The sequence below is a fragment of the Styela clava genome, chromosome 15 (assembly GCF_964204865.1).
Source record: "Styela clava chromosome 15, kaStyClav1.hap1.2, whole genome shotgun sequence".
Classification (NCBI taxonomy): domain Eukaryota; kingdom Metazoa; phylum Chordata; class Ascidiacea; order Stolidobranchia; family Styelidae; genus Styela; species Styela clava.
Window position 1 is genome coordinate 10589850 of NC_135264.1, and position 26108 is coordinate 10615957.

A 26108-nucleotide genomic window follows, 5' to 3' on the forward strand; every position below is an offset into this window, starting at 1 on the left:
CGAAACTGGGGGGACACGGGTCGTCAACCTTTAGCATTAAAAGAGCCATTCGGCATCATTTCCACCATACTTAAACCTACTGGGAGCCACAACATCCACTCTAATGTGGCCGTCAAAACCCTCGGAAACCACTTATCATGCAATAATGGGACCTCTTGAAGTATGTGCATCAAGATGGCGCACAACCTGAACATAGCATGTGTACCAGGTTAGGGTTCGGATTGTGCGCCATCATCTATTTGACGGACTTGTATCGCCTTAATGGGATCCATTTTTATCGCTCCCGGCTTATACTTTGATAAGTATTTAGCCCTACGCCCCTCTTTTTATTTAATCCGCTGTTAACAAAAAATGCTGTAACCACTTTGATTCACGGGAGCCAGAACTACGAGAACAAAGGGCCGCAGGTTGCCGGGCAGCGCCCTAAAACAAGACTGACCGACCACAGCATTTGCGATAGCAGTCGGCCTTAGACCACAACTCAATAATAGCACCCCGGATCTGGGCATTGGTCACAACCCGTCCTACCTCGAAGCAGCCCTATTTGAAAGCATTTTATAAGCAGAAAATTTTATTCACAGCTATAAATTTGTGAAAAAGAGTCATCGGCGTGTGAATAAGCAAAGTATTTCGAAACAAACCAGTCACAAGAAATACAGAAAAATAATGTCGGAATACAGCCATCGGCAGTCACGGTTAAGAAAATTCCACTGTGTAAAAAACCAATTTTAGTTAATTTTCAAAATTGCAGACCATAAGACTTCTACAAAATATGCAACAACACAAATAATTATTATTAGAACTCGAACAAGATTGCGCAATACCATACAAAAATGAATCAAGAATTAGAAAAGACCATCCATTGATCAGAGCTAGTAACAGATGGCACTGTACATTATTATTTGAGCTTACCATTCTCAATATAGGAGACAAAACAAGGGGGATTGTTACAAAATGGAGCACATTCCTGCCATTACCGAACTGCCCATTGGGATTTTTATCATGTCATGTTATTTTTCTTCAAATTTTAAACAATAACAAAAAATTATGTCACAATTTTTTTTCTACATTTTGATGGAAAATGATAAATATTTCACATTAGATATTCATTCTGCTAATTTCAGCAAAGGATGAATTAAATAATTCCATATATTGTCATAACAACAATCCAAAATTTTTTTTCATCAACAGCACTATGTCGGAAGTGTTATGATTTACATGATGTATTTAGCAGTAATTTACCATTTGGAGAAACTGAAAAAATATCAATTGTACCTAATTTTTCGTTCTAATCAAACCATGATGGCAAATTAACATCAAAAGGTAGTGTTTTGATTAAAACAGATGACTATCAACACCAAAGTTTAAATATTATATTATCAGTATGGCCAAAACAAAAAATGGATGCCATATGATATTTTTATAAAAGTAGACACACTCAGAATTAGTAAGAACCAGCGAATCATAGGACAGAAAATCGCTTTTTCACTTTATAGTAAATCAAACAGACCATTTATAACAAATAAATGCATTTTTGTATAACAAATGCTGTTGAGAAGAACAAAATTAAGTAAAATTTACCTGTTAAGCTGCGGTAATCGCGTACAGCAAAAAAGAAAATTGATGCGGCAGAGAATTTAAAAATGAAAAAGCAAAAAAAACAACGAAAGCGACATTCAAAATATGTATTAGAACTTTCAGTGTTAGCTAAAGACGAGGGTGACAGCAAAAACGCGAAGGAACAAGATCGTAGAAAAATATATTTTTGTACCAATGGGGGTGATGACGTGTAACTGCCTCATCAATAGCGATGTTATAGATATAGATAATGGCACGCGCACCCACAATAAATAATAGGAATGGATGAAATCGTTGCGACAAAATTCTCCGCTATAATTTTTTGGCAATGATGGAAATAATACAGTAAAAATAAGAACTTTGTACTCAACTAGATGAAATTAATATCATTGCATATTGCACTTTTAAGGGGATAAATTTACAACGTGATTGAACACGGTCCAAACAAAATCCGAACAACATCTATGGAACTCGACTGAATAGATCCCCTAGTTTCACACAGAATTACTACAACACATAGAACTAATCATTATTCACACAAAAGGCAGGAAAAATACCATATACGGGTAGGTAGCGATGTTTTTGACGACACCAAAAATAGGCGCATATTTCCGCTGCTGGGCTTTTTTATTGTCCAGCGAGCGAGAACATTTGCCACGTGATTAGCTAACACTGTTTTTGCGAGAATAATTCGAAAAAATATACAATATCAAAAAACAGATCTCGATTTTTTCTTTTGTGAGTATTTTTATTTATTCAGTCATATTGTGCCATAAAGACAGATCGAAAAACCAAATTTCGACTTCGAAAACAACCAAATATGCAACATTGTGAACTTGAAATCCACAATTTCATATTAGGTAAAAGCAATTACCAATACAAGCATTATGCTTCGTACTGTTATGCTATATCATCATTTCACCTTCTGAACACATTCACCCGATATGATTTCATTTACATTTTCATTTTTTAAGTCTTCTTCTGGCTTGTCTTACACGTCTACCCCCGGGGGTGGCACCAGATGGTGCAGCATTGAATGGGTTTGCGTTTGGCGTACTTCCGGTGAACGCTGCGTTTGGCGCACTTCCGGTGAACGCGTTCTGAGATGCAGCCGGTTGAGAACCACTAAAACAAAAAAAACTTAAATTTACCATTGTTACTGAAACTAAGTTGGCATGACGGCTAAAAATCTGGGGTTCAAAACCTATGCCCTTCACCCCAACCCGGGTGTAATAAATTGGGTAGGTAATGTCGGAATGGGAAAACTTCCAAAATTAGTAGCTCACAACTTTCTTGCGTACAGCCTTTGTTCAGAGTGAGAAGGACCACTGGAAGAGGTGAATAATTAAAATTCAATCTCGTTATTACGCAATGCCGGATGAGAAGGCCTCATTTACTCCAAAATATAGTAGCCTTATACCCCGACATGTACCAAATCCGGCTCGCTGGGCAATTCAATCCGGCCCGCCTGATGCCGGCACAACCAAACTAAATCCAAATTTTGATGTTTTAGCTAAAAATAGCTCAAAGAATTTGTTGAGTTTGCGATTAAATTTTGTTTTGGCTTGAGGCTTATTGTTTTCCACTTTTGCTTTTGTAACAATGTAAATATTGTTCCGAAAATGCAACTTTTTACTTCGCACATGGCCTGCCAGTCCAGGTGGGCAAAATTGTTGGCCCTTGGTTCAGAAACCTTGCTCACCCCTGTTCATACCTATCAGTGATTGCTTCTGTAAAGCCCAGTTCACAGGAAAAGACGTACATACGAATATGTCCTATTTTAGAGGTGAAGGTGAATAAAAAAAATTGCATAAAAAACTATTCAACTTACGAAAAATTGAAAGACGATGGGGCTGTAGAAGCTCCAAAATTAAAACCAGTTGATTGTTGCTGTTGTGTGTTATTGCTTGCTGGATTATTTCCACCAAAAACAAACATTCCTGACTTGTTTTCAGCAGGTTGTTCTGGTTTCGACTGGTTAGATCCGGCTCCAAACTGGAACATGCCATTGCTTTGATTGGATGAAGAGTTGCCAAACTGAAATCCTGCTGCTGGGGCAGCCGAGGCTGGTTATTTTAAAAAAAGTTTTTGAGAGTTAAATTTGAAAATCTTATGATCAGACTGGGGTATCAGCAAATTTGGTCAATATTTCATTGCGCTCTGGTGAAGATTAACATGGCGCCCTTGTCAGTCTTTGCGTTTACTTGACCCCTTGACCTGAGTTCGCGAATAAATTTTTACATAATTACAACCAAGCTTTATAAATTGCTTAGATTCTGCAAAGCCAAAAAGTTACAATACATTAAACTAGATAGCGATCAGAGACCGCCGACTTATCGATCTTGCGGTTTTGATTCCTTCGCTCAGACTTCCTTCGCGACACTGCATGTCCCATCAATAATTAATTAATAACTCGCTAATTATACGACATAATTCATCCAAAACCTCGCTTTCGTGAGATATCGCGTAACATACGAAAGTGGAACAAACAGACAAATACCTATCAATATACTTAGCGATTGATCGAGATCGATAAGTGATGAAAATCTACTTACTGGCATTAAAAGCTGGCGGAGGTTTATTAGGCGTTCCTCCAAACACAGGGGCTGCACTGCTCGCACCAAAATTGAAGCCGCTTTGTTGTGCAGGTGCAGCGTTCTGTTCGTTGTTTCCTCCGAATTGAAATCCACCAAAAGCTGAAGTAGGAGGAAAAAGATTTAGGGAGAGAAGATTTGTTAAACTTAGCCTGTGAAATTATAAAGTTTAAAAAAGCAAAACTTAAAAAGCTCGATTTCAAAGTATTTATGAGGGTTCACAGTGCTTCGAAAAGGTTGGAAATTACTGTTATAAAAAGGGTCGTTGAGTCGTGAGTTTGGCAACTTCTCATTGATTCTAGAGTCCGAGTCATATTTTTAAACTCTTCCAGTCAAGGGTCAAAGTTGAGGTAAAAATTTCAGATTTTTCAAGAGTCATACCTTCAGACGAAGCCAAAAATACTGCGAAAAAATGAGTAAAGTTAACTAAGCATTCGCAGAAAGCAATTGAAACTGGATCAGAGCTTGTCGAGACGTTTGAAGACGAAGATATATTGACGCCCCTAACAAAAGAATTTAAGAATCGGACTACCTGGCGTTTTTTGTTGTGATGGCTCATTATTAGAAGATGCACCGAAAGCAAATGAAGGTTTTGGTATTCCAGGATTTGCGTTGTTTGTCAACTGAGCTCCGAACGGAGGCGGCGGATTACGGTTGGTGCCAAACATTCCGGTAGATTCTGTAGAGCTAGTCTGTCCGAACGGAGACGGCTGTACAGACGCCGAATTAGAACTTCCAAAAGGCTGAGAATTACTTGACGCTGTACTCGCCCCGAACGGGGTACTTCCAAAAACCCCACCTAAAAAAACAAACGAACACTAAGAAAACTATCATTTACTTTACCCTACATTTTAATGTAATTTTCAAATACCTGATGGTAATGAAACTGCAGGAGCAGGAGATCCGAAACCGAAACCCCCAAATGTCGATTTTGGCGGTTCAGCTGCTGGTGCGTTAGTCTGTTGGTTGGTGGCACCGAATCCAGAAAAGGTGGATGGCTTGTTTGCATCATTAGCTGAAAATGGTTATTTTCATTTTAGTGAGTAACTAACATAAAGAGAGAATGTGATATTTAAATTTTGTCAAAATGACAGAAATCTATCAATTATTATTAACACCTGGAGCATAACAAATTGGATGATATAGCCTACGAAACGGAGAGTAAAAATGACGGACACATTCTCAAACATTACAAAAATTTCATCACACTCTATACTCCTCTCCAAATGGAGAGTATAATAAATTGTATCGGCCGTTTTAGGATTAAAATTTTTCAAAGTAGAAACCGGAATTTCGCTGCTGAGTGCAAGCTCCCACATTGCGAGCCATTAGCTATTCGAATCTCGAGTCACCGACTCCAGTCTTCTCAACATTGCAGAGAGTGCTTTCTTAAGTTTTATGTGAGGTATTGGCAATCTTAATTCAATAAGAAAAAACAAAATACCTCCAGTAGATTGATTTCCAAAACCTGTGAATCCGGTTGAGACAGGTTTATCCTGTTGTTTTCCGAAGCTAAAAGTTGGCTTTGATTCTTGAGCAGAAGCCGATTGTGCTAATCCAAATAATGTCTTGTTGGCAGCTGCATTAGAACTGCAAGTCGGATTTGCAGGTTCTGTTGCATTGGAACCACTGAACTGGAAAGTTCCGCCAGACTGTGCTGGCTTGTTTTGTCCAAATGAGAAAGTCGATGCTGCGGATTTCTGTTCTTCTGGTTTAGTAGGTGCTTCAGAAAAATAAAAAAATTTAAAAACTAAAATTATAATTTTTTTTATATATTTTTTTCTTGATTGATACATACCTTGAACAGTAGGGGCTTTGAAACCACCAAACCCTCCTAAACTTGAATTAGCTAGCGTTGTTTGCGATAACGGATTGGTAGACACCCCGAATGTAGGTATTGTAGCAGTATTTGACACTGTTTGAAATAGAACAATTATTAGTTAACAATTACTAGTTTTGTTAGTGTTTGATATGCGAGTGTAAAAAGATGAGTGATATTCTAAAAAATGGGAAATACCAGTACCTGGAGCAGTGCTCAGAGTAGGCTGTGCCGAGAAAGCAGTTGATGATGGCTTTGTTTCATTTCCTAGTGGAGGGGTAGATGATGCAGGTGCTTGAACACCAAATTTAAAACCAGATGATTCTGGTGCAGAAGACGTTGGTTGCTGGGCACCAAAAGTAAATCCAGGTTGTTTGACATCTTTTGCAACTGGTTCTGTACAATGAGATAAATATGATTCAAATTTTGGGAAAACATACACACGGTAGTACTAAAACTGCTGGATGTATATGTGAGGTTACCCCCCTTAAACGAAGTATAGGGTGACCCCAAAAAAACTGAACCCAGTCCATTTATAACATATTGTATGGGTTCGGTTTTTTGGGGCTAGCCTGTATAACTGACAACATTTATGATTCAGTAACATTATGATAGTTTGTTTACCGATTAAATGTGGGCATGGTGGTTGAAGCGTTAAACTAAACCAGTGGTCGGCAAACTGCGCCTGCGGGCCAAATATGGCCCGCAAACAAATTTTTCGCGGCCCTCAATCGACGTCAGAAATAGCAGGGTGGTCATAATTACGTGGCAATCGTTTAAAAATAGAAACTGCTGCCGCGTGCTGCCATCAATTTGCATATTTGTCCCAGTAGTACACAAAGTTTGTCGACCACTACTAAACTCACACGGCAAGTTAAAAACTTTGGTTCAAATCCTAGGTCCGTCACCTCACCCAGGGCGTAATAAATTGGGTAGGCATTAGGCAATGTCCGACCAGAAAAATTCTGCCCTGTCCAAACTGTGCTAGATTCGTACCCAGAAGTGACTGCTTGCGCAGAGCCTTGTTCAGAGCAAAAGTATGCCATATGAAAAGCGTTTATATCATAAAACAAAATTTAATGTGGAATTTTCATTCAGTAAATGAGTTGTGAGTTTGAATGAAAAGTTTAGAAACCTCGAGTTACCATCAAATACCACAAAACACCAAAATTTTAATAGATTACGACTAACCAGAAGACGCGTTATTCGTTTTTGGAACTCCAAAACTGAACAAGCCTGTAGTTTTCGGTTTCTCGGGTTCAGTTGAGCACGGTTGTTCAGTTGAGACGGGCGGTTTCACCCCAAACGTAGGAGCCGATATTCCAGGTTTTTGTTCAGTAGAACCAAAAGTGGGTGCAGATGCAGCAGCGGGGGCTCCGAATTGAAATGAGGGATTTGATGAAGCAGGCGGCTCTGAAACCAAATAAAGATTTGCAACCTGTTATGGTCAAACCATAAAACCGGCAAATGTAAATTTGCCAATTTTATTAGAGAAAGGATGATAGCCTCTCTGCCTATCTTTTCTATACACACCTGCGTTAGTTTGTGAGATTGTTGGATCCTGTTTTGGTTTTTCTTCGTTCTTGTTTTCAATTGTGATTTTGCTAGTTTCCACTTGAGCTTTTACGTCGGGTATTCCGAATTTTATTATTCCAGCCGACGCATCTCCGAATTTGAAGGAAGTGTTCAGCTCTTTTTTAGTTCCTGGTATTGAAAATAACCCTTATCATAGGATTCACAAAAAGTGTCTTTTATCGAACATAGGCCATATATAGACCATGTCTAAACAGCATGTTTCATCACACAAAAATAGAGTTTGTAGGGCACAAGCCACATATGTAAATGGATTATATCTATACAGCGCACTTATCAATGGCACATACTTAGACTAGCATATATTTAGTGTTGAAATTTCGAAGTATCGCAAGTCTAAGAACTTGAGTTCAAGAATTGACTCAAACCCTCTGAATATTATAATAAATATAACTTGAAAAATGTGAAGAAATGAGTAGATAAAGAGTAGTAAAAACATGAGTGAGTGTTTTGTTCGAATGAGTATGTGTAACATTAAAGAAAACCAAAACTCAATTTTCATATAAAATTTTCTTACCAGGATGTAAATTTAAATTGGTTTATAGTTTTACCTGGTTTAGGACTTTCACACGCCTCGCATGTTTTCCGCTCTGGATTATTTTTGACCATACAGACTTCACATTCCCACGACCCAGGAGCTTTTTTGAATAAAGATCCTAAACTAGGCTTGGTGGTACTATCCGCAGCACTAAAACAATAGCATATGAATAATATTTCGCAATAGAGCGTAGCGTGTTGTACATTCAACAACTTTTAATTAGCGATTTATGCTTGTGTTTTATTCCATACAGTCAGGGTTATGAAGTCGTAGTTTCGTATGTTCATATTGATGTTGGGGTCGAAGGTCAAGTTGAAATTTAAAACTCTCTCAGGGCCAGAACTTTACACTTTTATTGGCAATAATCAAATGTAATATTTCCAACAGAAACTCAATAAATATTCGAACGGAATAAGCATTTTCAGCAGACAAATAAAAAAAGAATGTATTTTCGTTACTCAAATTTAGCCTTCTTGGAATTCGAAACAACAAGAAAGTTTGATTCGATCATATTCATATTTCAAAGTATTCGTAAATTAATTGATCGCCTTTTTGGTCATATTTTGTGAAATCAATTTTCAAAACGATCATAAAAACATAATAGTACACAGAAAAATGACACTCACCTTTTTGATGGCATTCCGAATTTAAACGTTGGGGCTTTTTCTGATGTATTGGAAGAAACGTTGTTTGGCAAACTTGCTGAAGCCCCAGATTTTGGGGTTTGACAAGCTTCGCATGTCGAATTAGAAGCGTCATTACGCAGAAAACAGGACTCGCAATTCCACGACCCTGTCGGTTTTTTAAACATCGAACCAAGACTTTTTTGGTCGTTATTATCCGATTCTTTATTCGGTTTGATACCAAAAGAAAATTTAGGGTTCGTTGGGGCGATATTGGTGTTACCAGAACCAAAAAGACCCCCGCTGAGTTTTTTCGGTGCGTTCGTGACAGCGGAGCCAGGTTTTGGTGTTTCACATGCCTCGCATTTTCCGTTTTCAGCGTCATTCTGTACCATGCATATGTCACACCTCCATCCCTTATTGTTAGATGTTAAGGCTTGCAGTGGTTTTATGGCACCGCCAGGTTTTGGAGTCGCGCATGCCACACAACTACTTGTGGCATCATCGTTTTGTAGCATACAGACGTCACACCTCCATCCGGATTTATTTTGTGTTAGAGGTGGCAAACTTGATGATCCACTTGTTAATGGACTTGAGGTAGAGTCTGCCTTTGTTTTCTTTCCACCTGTATATGATTAAGAAGTAATAACGACAAGAAATGAGTGGAGGAAGAGTAGCTTAATTTGTGAGTGACTTTTTAGAGAAGACAAAATAAAAACCTTAGGAGCTCAAACAATTCTGAATAATATTGTAAAAAGATACCATAATGGAAATAATTGTCGTTTTGAATAGATTATAAAAAAAATGTTGAATATGCACAAGTCAATATACAGCTTGCCCAATAGAAAGTCAAATGATAAAATTTTTGAATCATCGAAACTTAATGGACATGAAAGTGACATGTATGTATGCATATTCACAGAGATAGTATTTTACAACATGAAATATTAGGATTAAAATTTGATGTTATAATTTTGCTAAAAATTAAATGAAATTGGAATAATCAACTAAAATGAACAATTCTGTATTCCTAACTATTTGTTAACAATTGATGTGTATTTGTGTCGCCTGTCACTGCCTAGTCTAGTTGGACCTATGTTAGTAATACATGATAAAATTTTCGGGCACACATTGTATGTCCATTACCTCACGGTAGACACTGGAGCAGGGGTAGGCAAGGTTTCTGGACCGGGGTCCACAAATTATGCCGACCCAGACTGGCGGGCCATGTAAGTGTGACATAAAAAGTCTCGTTACATGAACAATATTTAAAATTGTTACAAATGCAAAAGTAGAAAACAATAGGCTTGTGCCAAAACTAAATTTAATCGCCATCTCAACAAATTTTTTTGCTAAAACATCAAAAATTGGTTTTAGTTGGTTGTGACAGCATCAAGGCGGGCCGGATTGATTTTTCTGACAGGTCGAGTCTAGCCCACGGGCCGTAATGCACTAGGCAATGTCAAAACCAATAGTTTCCAAAATAGTAGCAATCTTATCAGAGCCTTGTTAAGAGAGAAGAGTAAAAAATCCCATACTCTTACCTAAGATATCCATTACACTGCCAGCTTTGAGCGCTTCAGATGAAGTAACAATACCATCTGACGACGAATTGGCTGCGTTGTTTGGAGTAGCTAACGGTGAAGATCTTCTCTTAGTTGCTTTCACAGCCGAGACAATTTTAGGATCAGGTGCGAACATCAATGTTGGTGTGCTATTTTTGCTACCGGAATTAAAATTGGAACCGGGACGAGCTTTGGGGGTTTCTGGGAAAAATGAAGTCGTTTAAAGTTATATGAATACTGAAACTGAAAGACCTAGAGTTTGGGATCCAAATTCCGAATTTTCTGGCAGATTTGCAGCCTATTGAAGTCAAAATTGTTAGGACAAACTCAAGAAAATACACGAAAATAGTCGTCCATAGCGCACAGGCAATTACCCGAGATCGAGCAAGCGTTTTCTCCTCCAAATTTTAAATGAAGACTCACAACCTTACTTTGAGCGAACATTTACAACATAACACCTATGTTCTGATCTTCTTTATATAGCAAATTTGTAAGAATTATTATTAAACACCAAGCTGTCTGATACATACGGTAAATGAAGTATTTAGTAATTATATTTTCTTACCCTGCTCATCTCCGATTGATGAACTCTTTGTAGGTGGAGAACTAAATTGAAACTTTGGCTGAAAAAATAAAATACAAGAATAAGAATGTTATTAACTTATTGTATTAAATATTATGACAAAGAGAGTGCACTTTCTTTACTTCTGAGTGAGTGCATTAGACCTTACTTTGAGCGAGATGCGAGTTCTTTGGAAAAACATTCAATGCATCAAAAAATAATTGTAAAAAATATTCAAAAAAGGATATCTAAAAATTCGAAATATTTCTGCACATTCAAAACATGTCGAAAAAAATAAGTAAAACAATTATTTTCCTGGAATTCGGCACAAATAATATGAAACAGTTAGTTAGTAAAACATCAAACAATATCCCAACTTACTGTATTAGTAGTAGATGATTGTACTTTCCCATTATCTGTGTTCGTGGTTTTCACTAAAGGTGACGCGAAGTTAAATTCAGGCTGATTCGATTCCTAAAACAAATAAAAAATAAGAAAAATTTTAAAATCAAGCATGTGCCATGGTTGGATTGTGCCGACAAGGCACGGCCCATCCATGGCACATACTTAATAAAAAGACACTCCCGAGCACGATTAATTACCAATTGACTCTTTTTCTTCTCCGCTGGTCTTATCGTGGGAGTAGACGTCATCATCGATTTACCAAAATTAAACGACGGCAGATTGGAAAGTGGAAGAGGTACGTTGGGAAGATCTGGGACCTCAGACTGAAAAAGAAAAAAATGGCTGAAAACTAGAAAAATACATGAAAATTGCAAATAAGAAACCTTACAATAGGGGTGGCTTGAATAGTTTTTTTTTTCGAATCAAATAATTCGAATATCTTTAACGAATACCGAGTTACAAGTAATTTTAATATACAAGAAGCCAGAACGCCGGAGGTTGATACTCCCTTTGAAAATTACTAGAAGACTGAAAAGGTTGTAACAAGACATTGTTTTTTACTGGTTAAGCCTTTTTTGAAGAAAATAACCTGAGCTGCCCAATAAGTCAACACCAGAAAATCACGCCGAAGATTTGGTCCAGAAATCTGGTTGGAAATTGATCAGTTATTCTACTCCAAACAAGAGGAGCAAACGCTAAGATTATTTTAAAAATTGATGAAGTTAAAAACATAGCATTACCATTTCCTCTTCATCATTTTGTGTTGATGAATAATGTGCAGATGTTCTTTTTTGTGATTTCATTTTGCCGCCTCCGCCACCACCGTATCCCTCATTACCAAATGATGATCGTGAATTTCTTTTTGGCATAGATGCTGTTACAATTTTTGTTTTAAATAGTTAATTTTTTGGTTAGAAAATTGCTACCTAACTCACAATATTTACTAAATTAAGTATGCAGAAAGAAAATGATCCCGACTTTTCTATCGAAAATCTAATACAGGGATCGTGAAATTGGGCCCTCGTCTCCTCCTAGGGAACCACAAAGTGATTCCTCAGGTACAAAAAGGGCTTAAGCAAAGTACTACACTCCGTTATCACCGATTTACCAAAATTGAATGACAGAAAATTAGAGTGGAAGACGTTCGTTGGGAAGATGGTGCATAAAATACCCGATAGGAAGATGTTAAAAGCAAAACTACGTTTCATAAAGTCGAGGGCCACAAGTGTTAATAGTGTGTAGAATTGGGCCACCGGTCATAAAAGTTTGACAAATATCTAATTATAAATACAGAAGTGCAAATCTTTTCAGATTTTTGAAGTAAAAGTGGAAATAGAGTATTGCAATTCTGAAATCAAAAATAATTCTCCAATAAGAATATGATAATTTGAGTTTTCAACTGTATCTTAAATCTTGTTTTCAAATTAGAGTGAAATAAAATTGAATTGTCGAAAGTTTTTAGTTTTCCCTTTTCTATATCTTTCCAATACAATAACGTAAATTCATTCATATATTAGAAAAACAGCCTCAAGCAAGTACTGAGTACACTATAGAGTCATGGACTCAACTTGAGTCATTTTTTTCGGTACTCACGGCATCGACTCAACTCGAGTAACTTTTTTTTAATATTCACAACATCGACTCAACTCGAGTGACCTTATTTGAATACTCTTAACATCTAAACAAAATTACTTGATTTATCAACTAATAATCGAGCATACCTGATGAGGTCATTGATGATATAGGACCTGGCAATCCTCTAACTGAAATTGATTTCGAATCAGGAATTGCAATTGTAGATGGCCCTGGATCATCTCTGAAAAAATAGGTAAATTTAATCAACAATTTATATGTTAACAGAAGAAAACCTTGACACGTTAATTAAGAAATCTTAGATTAGAACGCTGATAAGCCCAAAATGGAATATACCAAAAATAATAAGGAGAATGATAATTGTTGGAATTTGGAGTCTCTCGTACAAAAAGCGGCCTTATCTAATTGCTTATTTGCTCCGAGTCTTATTCGATAGTAAAACAAATGAAAAAAAAAACAATGCATTAATTTTGCCTCAGATATTACGTTAAAAAAATCATTATACTCGTATTTAAAAACTAAATACAAGCATCAAACAATGTAGGCTGATCATCATAGGCAATTTTTTTTTTTTCCAAATTGTATTCCAAACAACAAACAATTAGTCATAGATGTTCACGATGGTCGAAGGTCAACAAAATTCCAGTAAAATGGTACAAGTACCGTGTGCCCAGGGATGGCCAATACCGAATAGTTCACTATTTCGAATACATTCGAAATTATTTTTTTCGAATATGAAATTTCGAATACTTCGGAAATAAAAACCACTAATTGAAGCTTATCTAAATGTATGTAGGAATTTCCATACAATAAGCAATGGAATAACTGCTATCTACAAGTTACAACCAGTGGCGCAACCAGCGGGGGGGTTACGGGGGTCGTGTCCACCCCGTTTGAAATTCGTTTTTTTTTTATTATCGTTCTACGTTCAAACAACGTCGTTCCACGGTCATAACAATCCGGTGAAAACTACTTTTTTCCAGTGCTTTATCACCTCGACGTAATTTAACACCGCCCGACTTCAATCATACCTTTTTGCTGTTAGTTACGTAACAATCGCTATCCCCGCGTATATGTTTGTATTCGAAAATGAGATATGTTACCTCAAAAAGGTAGAAATCGCGCGCTGTCGATGCGCATTGAAAGCGACAATAGCATAATGCTATCTCTCTCTCTCTTGTGACGAATACTCTCGTGCTTCATCATCTTGACGCAATGTAACGCCGCCCGTCTTCATGTTATAATAATGCAGTAGTAACTCTCAAAATCTGGATACGAAAATTATTTTCGGAAAAATATTGCTTCGATTAATCTAAGATTTTCTACATATGAAAGACCGAAAACCGAAAACGCCGTACACATCCTACCGCCCCAGTCCACGTTCTGATTTAAAAACATTTCACAAATATTTCATTTTTTATCGCAATCGAAAGCAGCCATGTGTGGCACGGCAATAACTAACAGTCGTCGTGAAAGGTTTTCAATAAACTCCGACTTGAAGTGCTTATAAGACGTCGAGGACGTTTTTGGTTGAAAATTTTTTACATTTGTTATCGTATATTTCAATTTAGTCAAGATATGTTGTGCGCCTCGGCAATAAACTTAAAAGCAAATCCTGCCCTAATTAATTGTTTTCATCCTCAGTTTTGATAGTTATCGAACTTACCGGGAAATTTTTTAATTTCTTGCACTCTATAAAATAGCTTCTAAATATTATTTGGTTTCTATCGGAGATTTTATCGTTATCCCGACGTCGTTAATAACAATATCGTTTATTTTAAGTTGGAGGTATTGGTTTATGATAAAAAAAATTATAACACATAACATGAAAAATTTAAATCAACGCCGACTCAAAAAGTAAAACACGTTTTTCCATCTTTATTCTCCATTATTGGCGGACGGAAATTTGGGAATCGGGTTTAACTAATTTGATTATGATGACGATGGTAAACAAAAGTACACAAACATAGCATACCATTCTTAGTTTTTAGTCGTTATTTCTCTGTCCTTTCTTCTTTCTAAGTGCATATTAAGACCATAAAACGTGTTTTATTTTTGAACTCTGCGCTGATTTGAATATTTCATGTCGGCTGTTATGTATTTTTGTTTGTAAATGAATACCGCTAACTTAAACTGAACGATGTTGTCAATAACGCCGGATGCCGTCGAAATCCGCGATAGATATTAAATACTATTTAAGAGCTATTTTATACGCGCTAAATTACAAGAAATGAAAAAATTTCCCGTTATGTTCGGTCACTATCGAAACTGAGGATGAAAACAACTAATTAAGACACAATTTGCCGAGGACGCCTGAACCATCTCGACTAAGTTAAAATACACGATAAGAAAATATTTTCAATCAAAAACGTCCTCGAAGTCTTATAAGTTCTTCATGTCGGCGTTTATCGAAATTCTTTCATGTCAGCTGTAATCTATTGCCGAACCACACATGGACGACGACGCTAGGATATGTGCGCCATATTCGGGACACAAAAAACGGTATTTGAAGTTTGCGATATTTGAATTTAAATTCGATTTGGACATCCCTGCATTAAATTAGTCAGTTTTTAGTTGTGTTTCCAAAAGTTAGTTGTAAATCAATTATTTTAATTGTCATTATGTCTTCCGGTGAGCTTCAGTTTAGTTTAGAATTTTTCTGGGGTTAGGGTCGGGAAAAGGTCCATTCGCAAGAAGTGCATTTTGTTTTTAGTCTTGACGAATTCACCCAACGAGCAAGGCGCGGCACTAGGGAAACACTGGAATTTATTTAAGCCGTGTTTCACTATCCACGAGGCGCAAAGCGAGGGAAACGTTGAAAATAATTAACAGCTTTTCGTTAGCAATTCGCTGGAATGTAATGAACGGCGTTTTGCTATCCACGAAGTGCAAGACATAGCGAAGCGCCGTTAATGAACGAGTGCAAGGTAAGCGAAAGGCTGGGATTTGATCGATGGCGTTTCCCTTTTAACCACGAGCAATTTATCGCGTTTCAGCGGGGCGACACCTAGTGGCATTGCGACTTACGTCGTGGTTGCACTGTGTAAATTCCGGTCGGACCCCCCCCGTTGAAAACGGTCTGGTTGCGCCACTGGTTACAACCTAGCTATATTACCAGGAATTTCATATTTGCAGATTATTGTGATATATATTTAGTGGTATCGGTGATGAATTTGAATATTTGCGCTCAACACAAAATCATCATAGTAAAACGCCCATACTTTTAAATACCAACCATTATCCAAATTATTTGTCAAAAAGCGGGATATAGTATGAGTTATTTTTCCGACTTGTGACAATTTTTTCGTGAGTACAAAAATACGAATCAAAAATTAATTATATTCGGGAACTTTACCACACATTTCAAGTCCGCAGGTCGCCGTTGTATGTTTGAGTAATAATACTTTTATTAATTTATAAATATGAAAATAGGAATCAAAACTATTTATAATCGGGTAGTTTACCACACATTCTAAGTCCACAGATCGCCGTTGTATTTTGTAAATACGGAAATAGGAATCACAAATAAATATTTATCGCGAGTTTGCCACACAATTTATGCCCACAGATTGCCGTGATATTGTGCCGAATATAATTAGTTTTTGATTCTTATTTTCGTACTTTTCGTACTATTATCGTCACAAGTCGGAAAAATAATTTATACTTTATCCCGCATTTTGAGAACTAATTTGGATAATGGTTGCCATTGATTTGTATTTAAAAGTATGGACTTTTTACTAGGATGATTTTGTGCTGCGCAAAATATTCGAATCCATGACCGACACCACTAATTAAAATGCCTTATCGTGTTAATTTAATTCTATTATCATAACTCAAATGTTGGTAAATCGGGCAGTTTACCGCACATTTTCAGGCCACAGATCGCCGTTGCGTTTTAGAATTATAATAGTTTTAATATTTTGTAAATACGAATCCGAAATTAATTATAATTGGGCAGTTTACCACATATTTCATGTCCACAAATACCCGTGGTATTTGGTATTAATACTTTCATTACTTCATCAATATGAAGATAGGAATCAATATTTAATAATATCGGTCAGTTTACCACACATTTTATGTCCACAGATAGTCGATACAACCATGAGTTACGTTGAACAGAATTAAATTAATACAGCATGACATTTTTAAATGCTGGTAACCAGTCATGGATTGGATTATTTTGCGCCACAAAAATCATCCTGGTACGATACTTTTAACTATCGTTATCAAAATTATTTGCCAGAAATTATTTTCTAATAAATCGAATTGTTGTTCCAACTTGTGACAATTTATTGGATATCGTAACAATTACGTCTATAAATACCGTATTTCTCGGCTAATAAGTCCACATGGCAAATAGGACGATGTCTATTTTTAGCACTCCAAAAAAGGGGTTTTCTATATAGGCCTCCAATAACAATAGGACTGGTAGAAAAATTGTGTCCCAGTTGTTCAGCTATGCTAATATGCGCTAATAATTTTATATGTTGAGAACCAGATCATGTTAGTTTGGTAGAATCATACTCACAGAATTAACTATATTTAACAATTGAGCGGTAAATTTAAGTTGAAAAGCGGCAATCATTTTGGACAACCTATCAACCCGAATGTTGAAATAATTTTGAAATGTGATAAGTACTACACTGTACGTCCACGGGTTATTTCACAGCTGTGTTTTCCTGTCCCTGTCGTGTTCTGCTGAATCGGCAAAACGAAAGGGTCACAAATCACTTTATCTCGGTGGCCGTGTTTCTCTTTAAAGTAACGATAACCGCCTGCGATTAAATTGGCAGACCCTAAGACCCAAATATGAGGTTACACAAATCATGCTTGAGAAGACTCATGCGAATAATAAGCAGGCCACTTAGAAATAAAATAAACACTTTCTCAATTAGACGCCTCCCCAAAAAAAAATAAAAAATCAGGCCGAAAAATTGGGCCTAGAAAAGCGACTTATTAGGCGGGAAATACGGTAATTGTCAATTTTTCGACGTAATGAAAATGAATTTGTAAATTAAAAGTCTCGTAGACGAATGTCGGCAATGTCCACCCACGTAAACGTGCAAATGTGTCGCAACACTGTGCGACGTACGGTCGCACAGAGTATAAACAATCAAATTGCCGATTCTATTTCATCGTCATTACAATACGTGAGACAGCGTAAAAAGTCATTTGAAGATTCCCGTAAAACGAAACACCACGTTTACAGCAAAAAGTGGCTACTATTCGGAATTATTCGAAAATCAGCCGAAAAGGTATTCGAATACTTTGATATTCGAATACATTCGAATATTCGATTCGTTTTGGACAACCCTGCGTGTGCCATATGAAAACAGAAAAATTCGAGAGCGAGCGACAGAAAAAATAGAGACTCATTCCATTTTTAATAATTACAAATAATTTGTAATTAATTAGTCCATGGTTGTAGAGAAGAGCAACAACAATCTCCGCAACAACAACAACTGTATAAAACAATCTTCGTGTTAAAAAAACATACCTAGTGTCATCCATTTCCCTCCTTTCAGAGAACTGTGGTTGTTTTCTCACAAGTAAACTATTATTCATAGGCATATGACTTCTGCGCCGTAACCGTGCAGTAGAAGGACTTGAGATTCCGACAGTCGGTGGAGGCTGAATGATATAGAAAATAAACTAAAATTGGAACACGAGAATATCGGTCAGAGGCCGAAAAACTTATTGATCAAAAGTTAGGGGATCCCCCAAAACAGCGCTCTTACTCCATAGTGACACCCTGTGCCCCATCACTAATTAATTAATAACTCGCTAATTATACGACATAATTCGCCCAAAATCAATAGGCTTCTGGTCCGAGATAAGATGAAAGCACATGCAAAATCTGGAGCAGATTCAATCTCGCTTTCGTGAGATATCGCCTGCATCTAACAGACAAACAGACATACAAATACCTTAATTAAATCGATAAGTTATGATTAGAAAATATTATTACCATTGTATCATGCTAGATATGACTGTAATATGATAGAGAAGTTCTGATTTTTTTTCACAAATTGAAATTGATTGGGTTTTGGGATGAAATCATTAAATCAATAATTTGATATTTTATAAAAAAAATTAATTTTGTACTAAAAACAATCATTTTTGTAATTTTAAAATACATTATTTTTCATACAGTCAAGCAGTAATTTCTAATTATATTCAAAATAAGTATTCTTGTACAGAAGAGAAAATTGCAATTATCTCGAAATGACATTTTCTCATTACTATAAATTCGATTGAGAGCGTAATTATAAATTTTAAGTTGAAATTACATATTAGATCCTTTATCTCTATAATTAGTGAAAAGTCATTATTATAAAGATTTTATATTAATCAAGCTACGCAACAAGGACACAAATCAATGACTATCTTATATGAAGTATTTTGAAGACATACGGTACATTTCCTTCCATCATATTTTGGTGATATCTTTTTCTAGCGAACATTTTCATGAAGAACAAACTTTTTTAAATATTAATGTAAAAAACATTTTTAGTAACTTTGATTTTTTGATCAAAATAGAAAAATTAACTTTCCTAAAAGTATCTCATGTTCAGAGATTTGTAATTTGATGAATTTATTTAGCTTTATTTATTCAGAGTATAAATATTTTTTGGTAGGGTAGATTCTGAAATAAGTTTTGAAAAGCAACAATACATTTTTTTGTATTTTAAAGTGGATGAAATAAATATATACCTGAAGCATGGAAGTTCCCAGCCTTGAAGATCCACCAATAGTTCGACGTTTTTGTCGATCAGCCATGAACGAAGATGGTGTTCTTGTCATAGGTATTCTTCTGGCATCCTGGTATAAAGAAGATAAAAACTTAGTAAACTTTACAGTAACAGTATTATGGAAAAAACGAAAATTACTGGCTCAAACATCCAACATTCTATATACCGTAAAAAAAAGTTTTCAAACTGAGGGGTTGGCTTATACGTGCATAATTCTGATAACACTAAAAATTCGACTTATACGCTCATATCTCTGATTGCACTCAAACGAAATGACATTATGCTAACAACTCGAACCATGCTAAGTTCTCACGACAAGAGCGTGAAAGGTGTGTACGGCGTGTTATGAATTGTTAAGTCAGCTTATATGCGAAATTTTTATAAATTCACCATTTTAGGGCTATTTTCATGGGATCATCTTATATGCGAGAATATACGATAACTAAAAGTTGATTATAAAACCATTATTACAACTCGAAATCTTTAGAATCTTACGTTTAGAGGACTTGACATCTTTTCTAAAGTCTGCAAGATTTTTTTCGCCGTTGAACTCATACCAGTTGCAGATGATTCTTCTAATTCACTTTTTGTGTTTCGTGTCGAGTGCATGGATGAGCGAACAGGCGTTCGCTGATGATTGATATGACGAACTTTGACCTTAGTAACGGAAGGTATCTGGAAAAGAAAATGACAGCAGAGTCACTTTACAATTTATTTCATCCTAACCATAGATAAATTTAAATAGTTCATTCTTTATTTACACGGCAGCAATTTTCAAACTACTATCGACTATCAGGCAAAAAGTAATGACGTAACAATTGGCGGTATCTAGAACGCAAAAGGGTATAATCATAAAGTGTTATTAAACGGCTCACTTAAGTTCGACGGGCCATATTAAATCGTTACAAGGGCCGTAATTTTCCTGCGGGTCAGTTTGGGAGCCACTGATATGAAATATTGATAAATATCCTGATATACCTTATATGGTGTTGCAAAATGACCTGATCTTCCAGATGCATTGGCACCACCGAATTGAACTGGACCATTATAAAATGAACTTTGGTTGAGATCAGGAGCACTGGATGAACCCTGTTAAAAATGACAAAATGTTGAGTTTCATTCTGCTATCATTTGTACATGAAGTTTTCCTATCTTTCCCATCATAAATAGTCAGAAGAATAATATGGTGTGTAATTAATCGAACCGCACTAAGAGCAGTCCGAACTGTTCGAGAGAAAAATTTTGGCCTTGTTAGTTTGCCAACAATCCAGCGTGTTAAAGATCTTTGGCGAATACCGATTTTCGGTGAAATGTGAGAAGAAGGCACTTTCAAGACGTCTGATTTGGCTCGAAAAAAATTTTCGTAGAAGAATTTCTCATGAATATTTACTATACTTCGTGAATACCAATTTTGCTTTTTACAAAAAAGTTGGTGCTTTACTAATACGTTAAATGATAAAAAAGTTTGGTGAATGGGGCCCAGTTTACTGAGTCGCATCGGTATACTAATGCTAACTTACTACAGCAGGCATTCCAAATATAGCAGGATTAAATCTTGGACGCTTATGACTGGTCATCGTAGGTTGTTGGTGAGATGAAGATGTTCTACTTGAAGCTAGAGAATCCATGGATGAAGTCCATAGATTTTTCTGGCTTCCAGTCCCTTCATTGTCTGCTAGATTGATATTGTTAAAAATTATGATAAAAAGAGGGTATTTGGTTGTATTAAAATGTAGAATCATTCGAAACAAGAGAGCTATGTTCAAATATAGGAATACATGAGTGGAATTAATTTTACCGAATGTATTGTACTTGAGTCTGTGAATTCTCATAGCAGAAAAACTTAGGGTCAAAATTTGGGGGCCCTTCGAAATATTTGAAAAAAAGTGATCATGTATTGAAAATTTGAGAGAGATTAGGTAGTAAATTTTCAAGCGAACAATAACAATTTCTTACAAAACGATCAATTCGTAGACTTCGTGCCGCCTTTTTTGATTACCTCAGATTTTTACAGTAAATTGAAATCATTGTCAACTCTAGTTTAAAAACTAAACTGAAGTATCAAACAATGTAGGCTGATCATCATAGGTAATGGTATTTGGTATTTCCGAATACAGAAGAAAATTGAGAAAAAAAAAATTTCTAGAGGCTTCAATCACCTTCTTTCTACTACTGAAAATTTAAAACAAATCGGCCCATTAGTTTTGAAAAAATAAATTTTTTTTTTGCAAAACGATCTATTATATACACTTATTTCCCGCTAATGAAACTCAATGTACCTGAAGTGTTTGTTCTTTGACTAGCTTGCATTGATGAAGAACAACCACTCGATGAGGCCACTGATGCATTGTCTGGAAAATTAAGAAAATTTGGTCAATGTGAATTCTATAATAAAATGATTTTATAAGGTTTTCGTCAACATAACATTCCATGCTACGAAGTGCAATCGTTTGTAAGTTTCAGCATTGACTATCCGTCTATCTTAGCCGAGCCTATTAAATTCTAGCAAGTTTCAAGCCTGTATACAGGCTAAATTGAATGATTGAAAATACATTGGTAAAATATTATAATAGTGACAGTTTCCATTATTCAAAATTAGTTTCCAGTAAAAACTGTTCGCTGCAGAAATGATAGAGATACTCTTGATTATATCGTTAGGATTTCAGAATTCTGTTTTGTATTACGAGCCTAAACCAAATGATACGGTTTTATAAAAAAAAATCATTCCATAAAAAAATTGACAAATCATGATATTACTGAAAATTTTGGGGAAAAAGGTTGAAAACTATTAAATTAATTCTTAAAAAAATGTCTTTTTTGGGTAATAATATCAGGCATGGAAAAAGTACAGGATTCTCCAGGCCTGATATATCTGCAATAATAATTTGAAAATTTCATAAAAAAAAAAAAAAAAAATTCATATATACCATTAGCAGAAAGATATTTCATTTCTTTTCTCAAAAAAGAAGATTCGCTTTCGATTGGAGATTCTGAATCAATTTTCACTCGTTTGCTGCTCATGGTGTTAAGATGCTTTAAAAGGTCCTCTTTTCCTGCTTTTCTACTACCGCCACTCCGCGAGAGTGAGGTAGATGCTGAGGGAGTGAGATTTTGCTGAGAAACAGGCGGCGTCTGTGAAATGAAGTGAATTAGATAATAAGAAAGCAATGGCGTATATCGCGAGTGCAGAATTCTAAAAAAAAAGAAACTAAACCGAAATTATTGCCTCAGATATTACGTTAAATAAAAAATCATTATACTCGTATTTAAAAACTAAATACGAGTATCAAACAATGTAGGCTGATCATCATAGGCAAAATTAATTTGAGCTGGGCAGCAATATCCCTATCCAAAAAGTAGGATTATACGATTTGTATCATACCAAATCATTATTTTTACACGTTCCACTCTAACAGAGTTCTGTATAAGCAGCCATTCAAAAATAAAGAACTACCAGATTAGGAAAGATCCTTGTCAGTTTCGTGTAACTCCAAATTCACTCAGATTTTTAGTAATAGACCGAGCTAGGCTAGAATAATAGATTGACCAGTTCTCAAAAAACAGATCATTGTACCAAAATGCCATACAGATAGACACAATTTAGTGTAATGACAATGATGGAAAATTTTTAATCAAAATAATAGTATCACATTCTTGTAAATATGATAAATTTAGAATTTTTTCATTTTTCCATAATATGTATAGTATTTTTAGCATTAGCATATTGGGATTATGTTCTTTATTTACGGTATTTCCTGAATATTATAAAGGAAACCATACTGAAATGATTCAGCATTAAAATGAATTATATGACCTAACCAAAATTAGAAAATCAAGCATGAAAAATACAAAGGACACACAGTATGAATCACATACATTTTATGGTACACCAATGTATAATTTGATTGGTCGAATTTTTTCAAAAAATGGATTTATATTTTGTGAGAAACTCAAAATTATCTCAAACAGCAACAGTGTGCCATAACACACAATTTGGAAACCACTGGTGTAGTAAGTAACCCATAAGACATGTGGCTACGGCTGTTTCATTTCGGCGCAGTTAATCACAAAATATATGCCTATATGCTTAGTAATTAATTAAAACTTCGGCACTTACGTCAGGTGGAGTTACAAAACACTGCACAGACGACGATGATATTTTCGAAGAGAACAAAGGTGGTCGTGGTTGTATAGGTGATCCCCGATTGGAATTGGTACAACTGTGTGTTTCCTGGTGATTAGAGGAGGTCGAAGGACGATCATCACGATCAACTGTAATATAAAAAAATGTGAGAAAAGGGCAAAATATTGAATGGTTGAAAGGAAAATTTTCAGCCAAGAATCTGAAATGAATCATAAGGCAAAAAGAGCCATCTATTATCTATCCACAATCAAATAAGGGCCATCTTCAGATAATCCATTTTTGACTAAAGTAAAATCAACCTATTTCTCGAAAATGTACATTCCATGAATAGTCAGATCACCAGAATTGGGAACGAAAATAGTCACATTAGAACGATTTTTTCATACCTTGATTTTGCCTTGTTGAAGGAGATCCTTGATCATCTGTTTCATGGTTCATTCGATTCGTGAGCCATTTTGGCGTAAAAGGATTCAAAAGATTTTTGAATGTATCCGTAACACGACTGAATAAAGTCTAGAAAGAGAGAACATGATACGATTAAGTTACTAACCTTCAAAGAATTTATTTTATATGCACCCTAGACAAAGTCGTCGCACGAACATATTATAGTATGCCATATTGAAACTCCCAGTATAAACTAGTATTTAAAATGTACAAAAATTTATTTTGAAGGAGTTTGCAATAATTGATTTTCTTATTATTATAAAGCTTTTCGCAACTCAATTAATTTTAAAGGTCTAGAATGCCTGTACAAACAAACAGGAGTTAAATAACCTTTTTCTGAGATGAAGCTCGGCTGTATGGTTTCCTGGACGAAGCTGCACGTCTTGAACGGATCTTACCACCCCCTGTGTTGGGAATATCCGCCATCGTGCAGCTAAGCTAAACAAAGTACTTAGCTACAAATCAGTTACAATGTCGATAATATTTATCGCCACAAATGCTAGGATAAACAATAATTTATAATAATATGAACCTGGAAATATATAGTAGATAATAAGATTTGAATTTGTCATAATTTATATTTTGCAAAGGGTAGTGAAACGACTCGAATCCAGTACTGCACAATTCTCCGATCCTGAGAATAGCAGACATCGATTATAACAGTGAATGCAACCCCCTCATTTACGAAATAGTTTGGGGCTCCATATCGGGACAAATCAGCACTGAGCAATAAACTAAAAAGTGCAATCTAAAATGTCACCATTGGATTCCTCGGGGAAAAATGATCATATTCTCCGAAAGAAAATACATTATTATCGAGACAAAAAGGGCATGATCTGCCGCCATGCCAGATGCCCTTCGGTCTCACTACTTACTGAATAGAGCGCAGAAGAGAGGGAAAGAGCGCGAAACAGCGCAGAAGAGATGGAAACATTTTTCTTTTGTTATTTATTAGTGTCTATGAAATTTTAAACAATTTGATGGGAAGCAGCATACAGTAGTAGGGAATGATCACGAGTATACACAGTATGTGTACCAGGTTAGGGTGCGTCATGAAGTATGTGCATCAAGATGACGCACAACCTGAACACAGTATGTGTACCAGGTTAGGGTGCGTCATGTTTGGTTATTTAAAGATGTTGAAGATTACTGATATAAACTCGTGATCATTCCCTACCACTATATAGTGTTTCCCATCAAATTGTTTAAAATTTCACGACTGTTAATAAATAATGAAAGAAAAATGTTCCCATCTCTCCTGCGCTCTTTCCCTCTCTCCTGGGCTCTTTCCCTCTCTTCTGCGCTGTTTCGCGCTCTATTCAGTAAGTAGTGAGAACCGGTGCCCTTGTTCCAGCGACAAATAGCAGAATAGAGTGCTTGTTTTACTGAGACACATCTTGGAATAGAAGACCCGTGCCTTACAGACAAACACTTGCTTTTTGAGATTTTCACTCATGTTACACCCTATTATCATTTTCTTGAAAAATGGAGCATTTGTTTTGTATATCCAAATACAGTACTGCAGTAGGGCACAATTCTCCAATTCCGAGATGTCCCGGCATTTGGTTCAATGAAACACTGTTTTTGTCTCTTAAACGAAGGCGTCGGGCACCATGCTTGTTTCGATAATAAGTATAAGTATATTTTGATTTTCCCGCAAAAAAAGCATACACAAAACATAAACAATGAACACACAGAAGATTGAGAAAATCGGGTAAACTGGCAAAACCTTTATAAAGGTTTAATACATGTAAATATACATGCGCCAGTTTACCCACATTCAACACACATACATATATTCAAAATATTAAACAGCATTGAGCGAACAAAAACAAAATTAAACAGGCAAACAAACAAAAATCGAAACCAAAAATAATATATCTAAGTTAAGTATT

General features: G+C 35.9%; 1 protein-coding gene across 2 annotated transcripts; it reads right to left on the reverse strand.

The window, feature by feature from the left end:
* Positions 1–553: 553 nt before the first annotated feature.
* LOC120333756 (uncharacterized) lies at positions 554–24741 on the reverse strand. 2 transcript variants are annotated; one of them, XM_039401114.2, is made up of 28 exons: positions 24544–24741; positions 24156–24282; positions 23743–23897; positions 22553–22757; positions 21905–21976; positions 21146–21297; positions 20604–20714; positions 20121–20300; positions 19588–19695; positions 18371–18504; positions 12999–13093; positions 12018–12151; positions 11475–11600; positions 11254–11346; positions 10876–10933; positions 10290–10511; positions 8749–9370; positions 8136–8272; positions 7525–7695; positions 7183–7404; positions 6196–6387; positions 5971–6087; positions 5617–5895; positions 5044–5187; positions 4705–4971; positions 4134–4274; positions 3410–3644; positions 554–2703 (listed from the first exon to the last, which is right to left on the reverse strand). In XM_039401114.2, the coding sequence occupies exons 1-28, from the start codon at positions 24637–24639 to the stop codon at positions 2541–2543; spliced, it is 4758 nt and encodes a 1585-aa protein (XP_039257048.2). In that variant the 5' UTR covers positions 24640–24741; the 3' UTR covers positions 554–2540. The 2 variants fall into 2 exon arrangements, with proteins under 2 accessions (XP_039257048.2, XP_039257047.2); XM_039401113.2 differs by having other exon boundaries at positions 21146–21300.
* Positions 24742–26108: the final 1367 nt, after the last annotated feature.

Excerpts from the sequence above, each read along its gene's own strand:
- LOC120333756 (XM_039401113.2), bottom strand. The coding sequence starts at position 24,639 with ATGGCGGATATTCCCAACACAGGGGGTGGTAAGATCCGTTCAAGACGT. Across the intron at positions 21,977-22,552 it reads GAAATATCTTTCTGCTAATG|ACAATGCATCAGTGGCCTCA; the intron begins GTATATATGAAT and ends TTAATTTTCCAG. Across the intron at positions 5,188-5,616 it reads TGGAAATCAATCTACTGGAG|CTAATGATGCAAACAAGCCA; the intron begins GTATTTTGTTTT and ends AACCATTTTCAG.